At 44.4% G+C, this 17,661-nt stretch overlaps 1 protein-coding gene across 1 annotated transcript in view; it reads left to right on the forward strand.

Moving 5' to 3' along the window:
• LOC144501720 (dynein axonemal heavy chain 17-like) overlaps positions 1-17,661 on the forward strand; it is an 832,067-nt gene that overhangs the window by 511,199 nt on the left and 303,207 nt on the right. Inside the window, exons 50-51 of the mRNA XM_078225682.1 lie at positions 4,260-4,407; positions 13,659-13,750. Coding sequence (XP_078081808.1) covers positions 4,260-4,407; positions 13,659-13,750 — 240 coding nt within the window. The remainder of the gene's footprint in view (positions 1-4,259; positions 4,408-13,658; positions 13,751-17,661) is intronic.

A 17,661-nucleotide genomic window follows, 5' to 3' on the forward strand; every position in this document is an offset into this window, starting at 1 on the left:
AATGTTGAGCCTATAGCTTGATAGACAGCTCTTCCTCTTAGATCTATTTTGATATTTACAAAAGATAGAGTCTTAACAGTCTGGATGATAGACACACTTATAGGGCTGTAGTAAGAATAGTTTTTGAAGAAAACTATGAATTACGTAAAGCTTTTCCACACATGCTATTCTCATTATAGGGTTCATTGGTTCTGTACAGACTGGATGAATATCCATAACTTAGCATGGAGAATGATATGAGGAGCCATGTGGAGTGGGTAGAGGGGCATGAGTTAGGGCATGAGGGGTGAGGGTGTGTACGCAGTGAGGGCTAAAGGGTATAATGTTACATAAAAGTGGGACAATGTCCCAGAACATTGAAGTGGGCCTTATAACCAGCCTACCTCAGCATTAGGTAGCTTCTGTGGCTGTCTCTGGACCGCTTATGGGGCAGTGGGCCAGAGTTCAGTTAGCACCCCCTCCCCTCCCTCCACAGGAAGGTGATTCTATACTCTGCTGGCATTTTCTCCTTGAGCAGGTACGCTGAGCCGGGAATTTCACCAACTCTGATCCTTTAATCATATTGGTTATTTGTTATTCCAAACTACTTCAATATACCATATTAAAAATTAAGGAGAATTAGAGGGGCTAAACAAAATATAGCTTTACATAATTTTCTTCAATGCACTTTTGACATCTTTGCCCTGCCTATTATCTTTCCCAATTTTCAATGCTCACAGCACACCATTTACCAGCAGTTCACGAAACAAGCAGCAAGTGAAGGGGAACATCATTTGAACAACATTTCATATTATTACATCAATTATTATTGAATGAAAGAGCATTGTTGCTGTAGTTAGATGGAGTGAATTCATTTGTGTGGTGTTCCTACTAGTGATGTTATAAAGGCAAACATGATGTTTTCTTTCATGCAAAGCACCACTTGCTGCACCCAGCTTAACATTAGTGAACTCATGGGGCAACAACAGGTTTGATCCTGCATGCCTGTGAAGGTAAGAAATCACTGATGTGAACGGCCTGATGCAAAGGCAACATACCAAAATGTATCAAAGAATGTGCAAGCAAAACCTTCCTTTATCATTCCTGAAACAACGAACCCAATTATCCAGCTGACAGAGAAAACAGTGATATCCTTTGAGATGAGGAAACTGCTGCACTTCCAGTTTTAAAACGTTAGACAAGAACCAAGCTGTTTGGTGACAATTTATTGGGCCGTTCAGCAAGGTAAAGCTAAGATGCTTTTGATTGACTTGTGCTGAGGTAAAATTTATTTGATGGAGCAACTTAGAGGTTTGTAGTGATCACAGTAAGGCAGAAAATGACATTAACCTACATAGGTATGGCGTCAGTTGTTGCGGTGAACTTGCAGAATGTGGCTTGTTTCTAATATTCTGGCACATTCCAATGTTGAATGACATCTCAGCAATAATTGTTATCGCTTCACAAACTTCTTCCCTAGTCACTTCAGCAGTCTGTGATATTGTGCAGTTGTGTTGCTACAATGACAAGAACCACAACATCAACAGTTTACTATCAGCAACTCTTGCATGCTATGCCTGTAGCCATGCTGGTGAGAACTCTCATGCAACCATTGAATTACTTCTGATCCACTGGTCATGGCAACACATGCATGAATGCACATTCTACATCTTGCCCAATTCAGTTGGGGCAATCCATACTCACATGCAAAAATAATACTGAAATGGTAGTAACAGAGTATTGGATAACTAGATTACACAGAACATGAGCCTGAAGACCTGGTGCAAAACGCAAACATTCTCCCATCACCAAAGTTTCCAGAAACCACATATATACCTAAGTTAGTACATTGTCCTTCAGCTTGGGGTTTGGTCTGCTCAGTCGCCCTGAGCATGTAGTCGCAGAAGTTGACTGTACCTGGGAGGCAACCGGGTCATTGTCCACATGGTGGATAGCACCAGGCCTGCCTAGTTTAGGCATTGGGTCTGCAGGTGACATTCTATAGTCACACCCAGGTGCCTTGTATTCTATGGACTTGCTGCATTGGTGGCAGGAGGGGTGTCCATCTTGACTGGTGCAAGAGTTATAGACTATGGACTCGGTGTTGTGGCAGTTACCAGTTCCTGACATACATGCTCCATCTCAGATGACCATGGTGGGTGGGAAACATGGCCGTGGACCACTGCCAGTTTGCCACAGCCGTATATAGTTTGCATTCTGACTGATAGCCCAGCTCCAGAGTCTGTGGGCATTGTGCTCATAGAGCTTTTCTCTCTTTGTCACCACTTCAAAAGAGCTCCCTTACGTTTGTTTCTCCTTTAGGTTTCAGCAGTGCCTTGGGAAGAGGGATCATTGTCCTGGTGTGTCTGGAGAACATTCTCTGCTGGTGTGGACAGATCCTCTCTTGGCAAATTGCACAGACTAAGAAATGCAACATAGAAGTGTATTGTCACGAAGACATTTTTCGAGGAGGTGTTTTTTCTGAACGTACAGCACAATCCACTAAACTATTCAATTGTAGATAAAGGGGGCTGTTCAAGGTCCCATTTGTGTGCAAAGTCCTTGAACTCTCTGAAGACAAACCACTGGGCATCGTCCATCATTATAGCCATTGTGGAATGCCATGTGTGGCAAGTGTCTCTCCAGCTTCCAAATTACTATGGGATCTCATAAATGCAATGGTTCTTTGGTTTGCTGAGGCCTGAGCACACTGCATAATGCACACCTGGACACCTGCCTCTCAATGTCACCAAACATGAGGCACAGCACATGTTTTTTTTTGCCCTATGCTTTGTTGCTTCAACTACCAGGTGTCCTGAAGTTGCTGGGTGTAGTATTTCTACAGAATGCAAGAAATTATGAACCTCTGGCCACAAAGTATCGGTCCATCTTGCACTGTTTACTCGCCTCTCATGGCGTGTAGAGTTAATGGGGAAGCTCTTATGACATCGCAGGCCATCCTTTCATGATAACATAATCAAGGTATCTGCATGTGTGATCCGGTTGTAGGGCAGCTTTGAGTTTGTCAGTTCTGTGTGATGACAATGTTTGAATTGTCATAATAGCAATGTCTTCCACATGATCACTATGCTCAGTGGTGGGTAGGCAAGTGCTGGAAAGGGAACCTGCAAAAAGTATAGTTCCTTACCATGCTTGTAGGTCTCACTGAGGTTGCGTTGAAACTTGAACATCATCCGCTGCAACTTTGAAGTGTTCTAACTCTGGAGGAGCTGATTTTGTGTCAGTTAAATGCAGTGCTCCTACCAACACCATTCACATCCTCATGGAGATGGAGTTTAAAAATAGGTAAATCTTGTTAAAACTATAAGGCATTAGTTAGACTACACCTGGAATATTGTGAACAATTTTGGTATCCATATCTGAAAAACATATACTGGCATTGGAGGTGGTCCAAAGAGGGTTGATTCCATGTATGGAGGGATTTTCTTGAGAGGTTGTGTATGTTGGGCCCATACTCATTGAAGTTTATAAGAATGAGAGTTGAACTTGTTGGGACATACAGGATTCTCAGGGGGTTTGCCAGGGCAGATGCTGACAGGTTATTTCCCTTGTGGGAGATTCTTGGACCAGAGGGCATAATCTCAGATAAGGGGTCACCCATTTAAGACAAAAATAAGGAGAAATTTCTTCTGAGAGTAGTGAATCTGTGGAATTGTTTTCTGCAGAGTGTTGTTGAGATTGATCATTAAGTATGTTCAATGTTGAGATAGACAGATTTTTAGCAGTAAGGGAAATGAGGGTTATGGGTTAAGGCAAGATAGTAGAGTTGAGGATTATCAGATCAGTCATGATCAGATCATGACCTTGATGAATGGTGGAGAAAACTCTATGGCCTGAACGGTCTTCTGCCCCTACATCTTACGTTCTCCTTCGAAATATTTAGGACTTTCGAGCTTATTTTAGCATTCCTATTGATTGAATTACATCTGCCAATGCAGGATGGGAGAATTGTGGCCCATGTTCCAGGTGCTGTCTCTTCAAGGTTCTATACAACAGTAGCAATGCTTATTTACTACTGTACTCAAATCCTGTTTCAATAAAGCCCAACATGCTACTTGCCTTTCTAATTGCACGTTGCACCTGTAACTCGCTTTCAGTAACTTCTGAAAAAGGGCACCCAAGTCCATTTTGGATATCAACACTTCCCAATCTCTTCCTACTTAAGGAATAGTTTTTCGAGCCAAAGTGGATAACTTTGCATTTTTCCACATTGTTGCATAGATAATTAGAACTTAAACTTTTCGTCATCCTTTTTTCAGCGCCATTTCTGTGTCTTTGCCGTGAGTTTCCCAGGACAAGATGCTCTTCAGTCCATCTTTAGCATCATTCTTTCTCAACACTTAACAAGTCGAAATTTTCCATCGTCGATGATAAAATTCCATTCACAGCTGGTCACTGCAGCTCTTGGTTAGTGCAGAAAACTACAAAATATTTGTTTTTTTGATAATCAAATTCATAATTGTTTATAGTTTGGTACTTATGATTTGCTTTGAGTCTGCTATTTCCTCAGTTTCTTAAATTCAGTATAGAATTTTAAGTGTTTTATGTCCAACACGAACTGCTTTCTTTTTCATTCAAACTGGAAATGTACAAATTTTAGTGATATTAGATATGGGAATTAACACACAATACATGTACTAATTTCTATTGAATACCACTTAGAATTAGCATCTGCATTGCATAACTAAACTGTTTACCTTATTCTAAACTTGCTGCTACCATTTTTTTTATAGTATCAAAATACAAGAACTAAATATGGCAATCCATATGACTGACATTCAGGGCAGGCATTTACCTTACTTATTTGTGGCACAGTGGTTAGCACTGCTGTCTCACAGCGCCAGGGACCTGGGTTCGGTTCCTGGTTTGGGTCACTGGCTGTGCGGAGTCTGCATGTTCTCCCCGTGTATGTGTGCATTTCCTCTGGGTGCTCCGGTTTCTTCCCACAGTCCAAAAGACATGCTGGTTCGGTGCATTGGTCATGCTAAATTCTCCCTCCATGTACCCGAACAGGTGCCGGAGTGTGGCAACTAAGGGACTTTCACAGTAATGTAAGTCTACGTATGACATTAGTAATTAAACTTCAAAACTTTAAACTTTAAAAAACTTTAAAATGTCAATGGGTAGTGAGTAGATATTTTTAGAAGGTCGATATTTTGGGTAGGTAAATTGTTTTCAAAAATTGAAGCTGTGAGGCAATTAACAGGATAAGCAAAAATATAAAGAACAAGAAAAATCCATTGTAATATTTAAGCTTGGTCCATCTTCAGATTATGTCTTGATAGCTCCTGAAGAAAGAATCCATTTGCTCACAATGCAAGCTTGGTGCTGAATAACAAAGGTTGAATATCACACAAACTCATGAACAAGCCTTAGGCTGACACTTTTGGCTCTGACCAATGCCCAGTCTACCTATGGTATCACGAGCATTTGAGCAACAGATAATGCTAGCTGTTTCATGCTGCTACTATGCAGCAGCAACACGAGTGATACTCGCCACTAGCAGATTGCTGCCATCAAGCCAAAAAGATGTTCTGCATATCACACAATTGATTACTACTTGAGCCACGAGCAAATTGGCACTTGATAAATAAGAATTGAATGAGTGGCTCAATGATTGGTAGGGAAGAAATGGCGCAGTATTAATGGTGAGAAAAATTGGGTGAATTCTCAGGTGTGCTCCATATTGCAATCTTTTGACACTTAGTGCAATGAAAGAGTTTCCAGGCGAACCATGCTGTTATGGAAGCTTCAGGTGCATGACTCGCCTGAAGTAGCTTCAGCTGTGCACCATTAAGCAGGGGAAGCTGCATTTAAACTCTCTTGCTGCATCCACAGTTGGTCACACCAGGAAGATGGCATTGCGCAGAACAGCTCCATGCTCCACCGTGGGATTGCTGGGATGACTGCCGGATGCCGTGTTCCCCCGGTCAATGACTGGGGTTGGGCCAGTAATGTGTTCTGGGAAGCAGTGGCAGCAGCACTCAGTGCCCACACACTGGCACAGAGGACTGGCGGCCAGCACGGCAAGAAAATGAATGACTCCATACAGGCAGCAAGCGTGAGTGTCCATCCTGTCCAGGCATCAATCCCATCTGTTGCGTCTGGAACGTCCACATCGAACCACTCCCTGACATAAGTAGCCTCTCAGCACCAGACACCTTAGCACCTTCCTCCAATCCCTCTGGCACCCCTGGTCACAATCCCTGCCTGACGACATACGCCACCTGATTGCCCTCCCCCTGACACCCCACGTCGGTCCAGCCATCAGACTTTCAATCCCCCTTTTGTTCCTGCAGGAGAAAATGGCCCATAGCAGGAGGGAGCAGCAGAAATCCAGATGTGGAGTTCCCAAGTTACATCTCCTGACTCCCTTTTGAGTGTGCGATGGCGGTCTCGGGAGGTGTGACCAACAGCCTGGTCGGCGTGCGCCCCAGAAGTTAAGATTCATGAAATAGTCATTCATATGACCTTCTGAAGTAAGTTGCAATATGCCCAGATGCTTGTCCCTCCCTGCTCTAAACCAGGGGACAAATCTGATGAGGCTGGGCCCTCATCGTCGACGCCCCCGCTCTGACCCCTGTTGACACCTCTTGAGAAACGTGCTGACACAGACATTCCCCACACCATCAACCAATGCGGATACAGTCACCTCAGTGGGACATGTTAGTGGTAAGGCTTCTGGGACATTTTTTGGTACGCACCACAGAGCTGTGGAGACGGGAATGTCCGCGGGCTCGGGCAGCCAGAAGTCTGCCAGAGCCAAGGAAACAGCTGGCCTCCAGCCAGTTGCCAGGCCAATGGGATCAGTTCTCACAAAGCTGCAGATGCAAAGGCAGAACCAGGGATTGCAGGAGGGGGTGTCAGCAACATTCCTGCAACTGCAAGGCTGCCTGGCGGAGTCCCACAGCTTTCAAGGTGCGGAAGATAGTGCTGACATTGTCTAGCACCCAGACCGACACTTCAGTGGTGGTGGCTGCAGTGGAAAGCCTGGGGCAGGAAATGTTATACAGTAAGAAGTCTAACAACACCAGGTTAAACTCCAACAGGTTTATTTTGTAGCAAAAGCCACTAGCTTTCAGAACAGGCTGTTCCTTCATCAGGTGGGTGGGAGTTCTGATCACAAACAGGGCACAAAGACACAAACTCAATTTACATGATAATGATTGGAATGTGAGTCTTTACAGCTAATCAAGTCTTAAAGGTCTTAAAGTCTTAAATGTACCCCAGTCCAACGCCGGCATCTCCACAGCAGGAAATGTTAGCCATGGATGCCAGTGTCCAAGGCATGGCCCCATTAGCTTGCCTAACACTACCTCTTTCATTATAATAGTTTCTAGGTCCTCACCTGCCATAACCTTCTTGTCATCAATTTTTGTCATGTTATTTGTGTCTTCCACTGTGAAGACCGACACAAAATACCTGTTCAATGCCTCAGTCATTTCCTCATTTCCAGTTATTACATCCCCCTTCTCATCCTCTAAAGGACCAATGTTTACTTTAGCCACTTTTTTTCGTTTTATTTATTTGTAGAAACTTTTCTATCTGTTTTTATATTCTGAGCTTGTTTACTCTCATAATCCATCTTACTTTATAGCTTTTTTCGTGGTTTACCGTTGACCTTTAAAGATTTCCCAATCTTCTAGTTTCCCACTAATCTTATGCCACTTTGTATGCATTTTCTTTCAATTTGATACCCTCCTTTATTTCCTTAGATATCCATGGCTGATTATCTCTTTTTCTACGATCCTTCTGTAGTATATACTTTTGCTGAGCACTGTGAAAAATCACTTTGAAAGTCCTCCACTGTTCCTCAATTGTCGCACCATAAAGTTTTTGCTCCCAGTCTGCCTTAGCCAACTCCTCCCTTATCCCATTGTAGTCTCCTTTGTTTAGGCACGAGACACTGGTGTTGAATTTTACCTTTTCACGCTCCATCTGTATTTTAAATTCAATCATACTGTGATTACTTCTTCCGAGAGGATCTCTAACTGTAAGATCTTTCATTATTCCTGTCTCATTACACAGGACCAGATCTAGGATAGCTTGCTCCCTCGTAGACTCCATTACATACTGTTCAAGTAAGCTATCGCGGATACATTCTATAAACTCCTCAAGGCTGCCTTGTCTGACCTGGTTTGACCAATCGACATGTAGATTAAAATTCCCCATGCTAATTGTTGTACCAGTTTTACATGCATCAGTTATTCTTTGTTTATTTCTCGCCCCACCGTGATGTTATTATTTGGTGGCCTATAGACTACGCCTATCAGTGACTTTTTCTCCTTACTATTTCTAATTTCCATCCAAATGGATTCAACCTTTCTTTTCCCATAGAACCTATATCACCTCTCACTACCGCCGTGATGTCATCTTTAAGTATCAGATATTTACCCTGTCAAGCCCTATTTTTCAGTGAGATCACCTCTCATTCTTCTAAATTCTAATGAGTAGAGTTTAACCTTTCTTCATAAGACAAACCTTCCACATTGGGGATCATCCTCTGAACCTTTTCTGAATTACCTCCAATGAAATAATATCTGAAATAAGCAGACCAAAATTGTTCACAGTACTCCAGATGTGGTCTCAGCAGTACCTTGCACACAAGTGCTGCAGGATGATCAGGAAGGCTAATGGAATGTTGGCCCTTTTTCCAAGGGAGTTGGAGTACAACAGCAGGGAAGTCTTATCGCAACTAGGGTCTGATGGGTGGGATGTTGACGAGGGCAAGGCTAATGGAAACACATATCAGTCATCAGTGCCCCTGTTGGAACTGAGACCATTCAGCCTAAATTCAAAGGACATGCTTAGAGGCAAACTAATCGCACAATTAAGTAAAGGGAGCATGTTAAATAGTAAAGGCAGTGTCAGTAATCCTAGTACTAGACAGGTCAGGCAAAAGCAGGGCAGAGAGCAAGGGAAGTCTTGATTAAACTGCATTTATTTCAATGCAAGAGGCCCGATGGGCCAGACAGATGAACTCAGGGCATGGATGAGTACATGGGACTGGAATATTATAGCTATTACTGAAACATGGCTAAGGGAGGGACAGGACTGGCAGCTCAATGTTCCGGGGTTCAGATGCTATAGGAAAGATAGAACAGGAGGTAACAGAGGAGGGGGAGTTGCGTTTTTGATTGGGGAGAACATCATGGCAGTGCTGAGAGAAGATATATCCAAGGGTTCGCCCACTGAGTCAAGATGGGTAGAGCTAAGAAATAAGAAGGGGGAGATCACTTTGATAGGATTATACTAAAGGCCCCCAAATAGTCAGAGGGAAAGTGAGGAGCAAATATGTAAGGAGATTGCGGATAGCTCCAAGAAAAATAGGGTGGTAATAGTAGGGGACTTTAACTTTCCGAACATTGACTGGGACAGGCATCGTATTAGGAGTTTGGATGGAGACAAATTTGTTGAGTGTATTCAGGAGGGATTTCTCATTTAGTATGTGGATGGCCCAACTAGAGAGGGGGCAAAACCTGACCTTCTCTTGGGAAATAAGGAAAAGCAGGGTGTTAGTGAGGGATCACTTTGGGACCAGTGACCATAATTGCATTAGTTTCAAGGTAGCTATGGAGAATGATAGGTCTGACCCAAAAGTTAAAATTCTAAATTGGGGCAAGACCAATTTTGATGGTATTAAACAGGAACTTTCAAAAATTGATTGCGGGAGTCTGTTGGCAGGCAAAGGGATGTCTGGTAAGTGGGAGGCTTTCAAAAGTGTGTTAACCAGTGTTCAGGGTAAGCACATTCCTTTTAGAGTGAAGGGCAAGGCTGGTAGAAGTAGGGAACCCTGGATGACTCGGGATATTGAGGCCCAGGTCAAGAAAAAGAGGAGGCATATGACATGCATAGGTAGCTGGGATCAAGTGGATCCCTTGAAGAGTATAGAGGGTGTCGGAGTAGAGTTAAGAGAGAAATCAGAAGGGCAAAAATGGGACATGAGATTGCTTTGGGAGATAAGGCAAAGGAGAATCCAAAGAGCTTCTACGAATACATGAAGGGCAAAAGCGTAACTAGGGAGAGAGTAGGACCTCTTAAGGATTAACAAGGTATTCTATGTGAGGATCCACAAGAGATGGGTGAGATCCTAAATGAATATTTCTCATCAGTATTTATTGTTGAGAAAGGCATGGATGTTAGGCAACTTGGGGAAATAAATAGTGATATCTTGAGGAGTGTATATATTACAGAGAAGGAGGTGCTGGAAGTCTTAAAGCACATCAAGGTAGATAAATCCCCGGGACCTGGTGAAGTGTATCCCAGGATGTTGTGGGAGACGAGAGAGGAAATTGCAGGTTTTCTAGCAGAGATATTTGAATCATCGACAGTCACAGGTGAGGTGCCTGAAGATTGGAGGGTGGCAAATACTGTACCTTTGTTTAAGAAGGGCTGCAGGGAAAAGCCTGGGAACTACAGGCCAGTGAGCCTAATGTCTGTAGTAGGTAAGTTGTTAGAAGGTATTCTGAGAGCCAGGATCTACAGGCATTTGGAGAGGCAAGGACTGATTAGGAACAGTCACCATGGCTTTGTGAGTGGAAAATCATGTCGCACGAATTTAACTGAGTTTTTTGGAGGGGTGACCAAGAAGGTAGATGAGGGCAGTGTAGTACTCGTTGTCTGCATGGACTTTAGCAAGGCCTTTGACAAGGTACCGCATGGTAGGTTGTTGCATAACGTTAAATCTCACGGGATCCCGGCTGAAGTAGCCAATTGGATACAAAATTGGCTTGATGACAGAAGACAGAAGGTGGTTGTAACGGGTTGTTGTTCAAACTGGAGACCTGTGACCAGTGATGTGTCTCAGGGATCGGTCCTAGGCCCATGTTATTAGTCATTTATATTAATGATTTGGATGAGAATTTAGGAGGCATGGTTGGTAAGTTTGCAGATGACACCAAGATTGATGGCATAGTGGACAGTGAATAAGGTTATCTAGGATTGCAATGGCATCTTGATCAATTGGGCCAGTGATCCGATGAATGGCAGATGGGGTTTAATTTAGATAAATGCGAGTGATCCATTTTGGTAGATTGAACCAGGGCAGGACTTACTCAGTTAATAGTGGCGTGTTGGGGAGAACTATAGAACAAAGAGATCTAGGGGTCCAAGTTCATAGCTCCTTGAAAGTGGAGTCACAGGTGAACAGGGTGGTGAAGAAGGCATTCGGCATGCTTGCTTTCATTGGTCAGAACATTGAATCCCAGGAGTTGGGACGTTTTGTCGAAGTTGTACAAGACATTGGTAAGGCCACATTTGGAATACTGTGTACAGTCCTGATCGCCCTATTATAGAAAGGATATTATTAAACTAGAAAGAGTGCAGAAAAGATCTACTAGGATGCTACCAGGACTTGATGGTTTGAGTTATAAGGAGAGGCTGGATAGACTGGGACATTTTTGCCTGGAGTGTAGGAGGCTTAGGGGTGATCTTGTAGAGGTTTATAAAATAATGAGGGGCATGGATAAGGTAGATAGTCAACATCCTTTCTCGAAGGTGGAGGAGTCTAAAACTAGAGGGCATAGGTTTAAGGTGAGAGGGGAGAGATAGAAAATGGTCCAGAGTGGCAATTTTTTCACACAGGGTGGTGAGTGCCTGGAACAAACTACCAGAGGTCATAGTGGAGGTGGGTACAATTTTACCTTTTAAAAAGCATTTAGATAATTAAATGGGTAAGATGGGTATAGAGGGATATGGGCAAAACGCAGACAATTGGGAATAGCTTAGTGGGTAAAAACTGGGTGGCATGGACAAGTTGGACCGAAGGGCCTGTTTCCATGCTGTAAACCTCTATGACTCTAATTATGCCCACTCACACAGCACTTGTGTGTGAGTGCCACTGAATACTGCTCAGTATTTAATTCTTGGTGCATGGATTTCCGAAATTGATAACTGCCATGGTTTCTCTGTACCATAGCCTGGCTAGGCAAGCAACTATATTCCCTTTAAATAGTTGGCAATGGCTCACTACCCTCGAAGAGCATTCCTAATCCTTGGCTGTGTGCTGAGCAGTACAGAACAGAAATCTCGGACCAAGGTCTCCATGGCAGCCTCCACTCTACCAATTTTTGATCTCAATGCGTTGGACTGTCAGTGCAGTCACCTCAACCTGAAGGCAGATGGACTCCTCCATGGAGCTTGACATTCTGAAGAGTGCAGCAGACATCCACTTCTGTCTTTCCTCAGTTTGTGTTCGCAGTTCCAACAATTGAAGCATAACCAAGTCTAGAGATTCGTCATCTGAATTGGACTCAACAGATTCCTGGCCTCCAGAAATCCTCTGAGGGCCAGTACCCTGGGATATCCCTAACTCCATCTGCTGTGGATCAGACACTGTAATGTGCTCACCAGATTGTGATCCGGAGGCAGCTCTAAAACTAGGTCCTGCCAAGGTATGTATTTATGGATGGTGTGAGAGAGCACTGCAATCGTTCTTCTATTTCGGAGTCTGTGAATCCCTCTTTTGCCTGCTGTTTGAGTTGGAGCTGAGGACCTGACTTGTGGACCCCCCCAGCTGCTTCCCAGACGTCTATATGAGAAAAAAGAGTTCAAGATGAGGTTTTTTTTAAGAAAGTAGGAAGTTATGGATGATTGTTTTTTAAAAAAAAGCATTGGTTCTGTCCAATGAGTGAATGGACATGGGAGTGCCTTGGCTTTCCACAGAGGGTATGAGGGACCATGGGTGTGGGTGGAAAGGCATACCTCGGCATGGAGGATAAAGTAAAGTAAAAAGTAAAGTTTATTTATTGTCAAAAATAACACTGCAGTGATGTTACAGTGAAAATCCCTTAGTTGCCACACTCCGGCACCTGTTCGAGTACACCGATGGACAATTTAGCATGGCCGATGCACCTAACCAATACATCTTTCAGACTGTGGGAGGAAACTGGAGCACCTGGAGGAAACCCATGCAGACACAAGGAGAACATGCAGATTCCACACAAACAGTGACCCAAGTCTGGAATTGACTGGCGCTGTGTGGCAGCAGTACTAACCACTGTGCCACCTTGCCACCCTTGTATAATGGTATGAGGGGCCATGAGGATTGGTAGAGGTTCAAAGCTTGGCTTGGAGAATATGAGGGATTTGAGGGTGGGTAGTGGGGCATAGCTTGGGATGGGTAAGATTTTTTTGAATGTACCTTTCAAAGATTGCCTCATCCAGATCGGGTTCACAACACCTCTGAGATGCTGTGGGCCATGTGTCCTTTTTAAGCCAGCCTAACTCCATTTAAATTGTGGAGGACTTGGACAATCCTATTGCCACAATGGAGCCAAGCAGATGGGAATGCAGGATGCCAGCTCACAACCTTAGCCTTAATGCATCCTGGTGAAGACACAGGGCACTGGGAATGGAGTCATGTATTGGGATCTGGACTTCATGTTTACATCCATATGGACATTTCCTGACTACATGAAAACCCAGCCCCACTTTCCTCCTTCCCTCCTATTCTTCTTTAACACTGGATTTTTTGGTTCTTGGCTCCTGCTTACCATCATTTTGTATTTGAAACTCTCATCCAATTTACCCCATGGAAATGATAAGCTTCTGCTGAGGTAGTCGCATTTATCCAGTTAATTAGAACTTTATTTTAAATGTTTCGAGAGCGACATTGTGATATTTTACATTTGTTTTTGAAAATATTTTTTTATCAACAGCCTTGCATCAGAAAATCACATCATCTTACCTACCGACTGCCATAAAATTTCATTACATATTCAACTTGAGAGATCTTTCTAACATATTCCAGGTTTGTTTATGCATTTCTGTTGGGTTTGTACTTAGATGAAATGACTAACTGTGTAGTGACTTTCAAATGAACTGTACTGCAACAATTGAACAAAATGTTCAAACTTTCCACTTTGGATGTGAACAGTGATCTGGATGCATTTAAGATTCCAATGGTTGTGAGAAGTGTTTATTTTTTTCAAATTTCTGCATATTGTCAAACATGGGCCAGGATTTTCCATTCCCATTTGCAGCGGGTGTTATGGAAAATATCATGTAGACCAAAAATCAATTTTAAGGTATCGTAAAACCAGGTCATGCTTGTGCGTTTCAGCCATCAGTGGCAGGCCACATTTCCCATTGTGGCATGTCGGGAACATCATTTCAATATTTTTGCATGGAGGAGAAGGGGCTGCAGGGCTTGGTCTGAACTGGGGAAGTGAAGGCAAGTGGCCTCAAGCAGAAGAAGAGGCTGTCGGGCAAAGGGCTGCACTGGAGAAGGCGGGTAGGTGGCCTCAACAAGGAAAAAGGATTATGTACTGGAGTTTATGAGTGGGGAATGTTGCACTCAGCCATGTGTGGTGGAGGGTGCAGGGGAGGGTAACATGTTGAATGTGTAAGCGACCTCAAGTTGGGGAAGGGGTGAGGTCCACAAGGGCCGTAGCCACATCCATTTCAAAATGGGATCAAGGAATGCAAGGGGTGAATGGATAGGTCTGTAAGGGAGGGAAACCTGAACATTACACTTCTCTGGGATGATGAGGGGGGGTCTCACATAAAGAGGGTTCAAGCTGAAGTCTCCAAATGAGGAGAGAGGCACAGCTGAGACATGTTAGGAACCTTTCAGTCGCAGTGCAGGGTATCAGGAAAGTGAAGCAATGATGCTCATCAATGCAAGACTAATCTCGCATTGTGGCACGAATCAATGTCCTTGTGTTGATCCCTCACTTGATGTGTGGAAATTCCCACGTGTCCTAACAAACTCCAGAGCAAATGGACAAGCTCCAGAAGCCGATGGAAGGTTGGTGCTGAACTGCCATTTTTAAAGGCCCTCCCCAGTACATCGTTTAGTAAATCAGGAAACAATCTTCACCCAGGTGCTTCCCCCAACATTTTCCATGGCAACACTTTGGCCAATCAGAATTGACTTGCCATTTTGGAATTTAAACGAAGGTTTGGGGGAATAACAGCTCCCGGATGCACGCTGCATGGCAGCACCTCAACCAGTCAAAGTCCCCTGTTTCTCATGTATTATAAATTGTTGTTCCCTTCGAATTTTGGTATTTTTGTTTGTCTTGATGAGTGTAACATGAGCAGCATGTCTTTGGCCAGGATTTTCTGCTCCCTTAACCATCAGACAAGTTCGGCAACGGTGACAGAGAATTTTGAGGAGGCCAAAGTCATGTTTTACGTCGGCGTGAAAGCTTGCCACATTTATCCCCTTAGTCCATCAGTGGCAAGTTGCAATTCCTGTGAAACTTCATTATAATACTTTTGCATCTTATTATCAGACCCGTATGCCAGATTCATACACCCCATCAAATAATCCATCGACTGCTGCATGATATCAGAACGGCATGAATCATGACTGGCTTCAAAAAGCATGCACCTGGTGAACAGCCGGCTGAGGGGAGCTTGGAAGTGAGCGCAGCACTCAGAGTGGCTCCACCTAATAAGGGCGGCTGACTTTGGGATACCAGCTCTGACTCCAGGGTGACCAGGCTTGACTTGGGGGTGACCAGGATTTGACTTGGGGTGATTAGCTTGACTCAGGAATGGGTGGTTGGGGTTGGCCACCAGAGTAACACTGGAGGGACCCAGGGGGACACTGGAAGGGTGCTGGGGACCTAGTGTAAGGTACTTGGGGAAAGACACCAGGCTACTGGGTGGGAGACAGAGGAAGGTTCCAGTCTACTGGTGGGGGGAAAGGCTCCACTCTACAGGTGGGGGGAGACAAATGTGAAAAGTGCTGTTTCTAAGGTTGCCTTCTGCTGCTGTGCCACAGGCTTCTTGAAAGGGCCTCATAGGGAAGGGAAACCTGCAGCACTGCTGGGTGGATGGGTGGACAGTCATCATGAACTGACAGTTGTACTCAAATTTGGGGTAGGAGGAGGGGTGTATTCTGGAAGTGGAATGTTGACAAGGGCAAGGCTATTGGAAAGACATATTTGTTCATTATCCTTTTGCAGCTGAGACTGTTCAGCTATAACTCAACTGACATTCCTGGAGTCAAACTAATCACACAATTATGCTCACTCAAACCCCACTTAAGTGTGAGTGTCAATGATTGCAGCTTGGCATTTAAACCTTGGCACACTGAATTTCAAAATCATTGACTGCCATGTTGTACCTGTACCATTGGTCAAATGGACAAGCAATTGCAATCCCTTAGAAAGTTGGAAATGGCACACTGTCCGAGGAGCGCACTCCTAATTTTTGGCTGTGTGCTGAGGTGCCTATTGATAGGTCCCCTCATAGACGAAGTTGAGCACATGCACTTGAAGCTTGGGGCAATGCCTGCATCTGAGATGTAAGCTCAGGCTGCAGTAGAGTGGCCAAAGCTGTGGCCACTTGTTCATGTGGTGTGGAGCAAAACTGATGTGGGGTGTTGCCAAAGCAGAATACAAAATAAGGTCATCAATGCAATGGCCAGGACATGAATCAGAGGGCTTTGAGAGACAGCTTTAGGTGATGAATGGTCAAAGAGTGGTCCTTAACAGACAAAGGCTCACCATCAAGTATCTTTCTTTGATACTGCAGTGAGGAGAATCTACCAAACATGCAGCCTGGTGATCTTGCTTTCATTTTTCTTATTCCTAGTCAAGAGAGAAGAAAAGACACTAATGGAGATGCCTCACTCTTCAAAGGCAGGAGCAGAACAGTGAAGCAGAAGTGGTGGCAGGGCCTGCTCCATACAGAGAAGATGAACCCAAGGGAGCTTTCACTTGGAGGCACCACGCTAGAACCAGTGTCTTAACTACCTGCAGATGTCTGAAACCCAGTGTCACCGAAGAACTACGCAAGTCCAGGGAACTGGTTAGTCATATCTGCTACTTTCTGCAGGATTTGGCGCCCTGGGGATTTGGAGAGAATCCATTATCAATGTTGCTGAAAATTACAGCGGTGCTCAATTTTTATGCCAGTGGCTCCTTCCAGTGCTCCACAGATGACCTCTGCAGGATTTTGCAAGCCTCCCCACACAATGCATCTGGGATGTAATGGACACAATCTTCGCAACGACACACAACTTCATCCATTTCAATCACTATCAGGCAAGCCAAGATGCAAGAGTGATGTCCTTTGCATAAGTCTCTGAGCTTCCACGGGTGTAGGGTACCATCGACCGCACTCACTTGGCACTCAGTTGTCTGGTGCATCAGACAGTGAACCATACAAATTGCAAGGGCTTCTACTTGCTGAATGTACTGCAACCACACCAAATGCATCCTGCAGGTGTGTGATCAATTCCCAGGTATGAACAACTCCTACTTTCTCAGCCAATCTCAGATCCCTGACATGTTTTAGGGTCCAGAGAGGCTGCAGGGTTGGCTTCTGTGGAGCAAGGGCTACCAGCTGAGGAGGAGGCTGATAACACCTGTGCGAACGCCACAGAGTACCGCAAAGACAAGTTACAATGAAACTCATGCAGCAACTTACACTTTGGTAGACCAGACCATAGGGATGCTGAAGATGAGGTTCCGGTGCCAGGGCCGGTCTGCGAGAGCTTGCTATGCTCTGCGTAACCTCGCGCTGTAATGGAGGGAGGATCTACCTGAGGAGGAGATGGTGGAGCAGCATGTTTCCTTCGATGAGGAGGACGTCAAAGGGGACAAGGCTGAGGAGTGCCTCGAGGATGAGGATGTCGGCCATGAGGCAATGGTGATGTCCAGACAAGGCAAACAAGCTTGGGACGAGTACATTGCCGCTAGATTT

Source organism: Mustelus asterias, chromosome 12, assembly GCF_964213995.1.
Source record: "Mustelus asterias chromosome 12, sMusAst1.hap1.1, whole genome shotgun sequence".
NCBI lineage: Eukaryota > Metazoa > Chordata > Chondrichthyes > Carcharhiniformes > Triakidae > Mustelus > Mustelus asterias.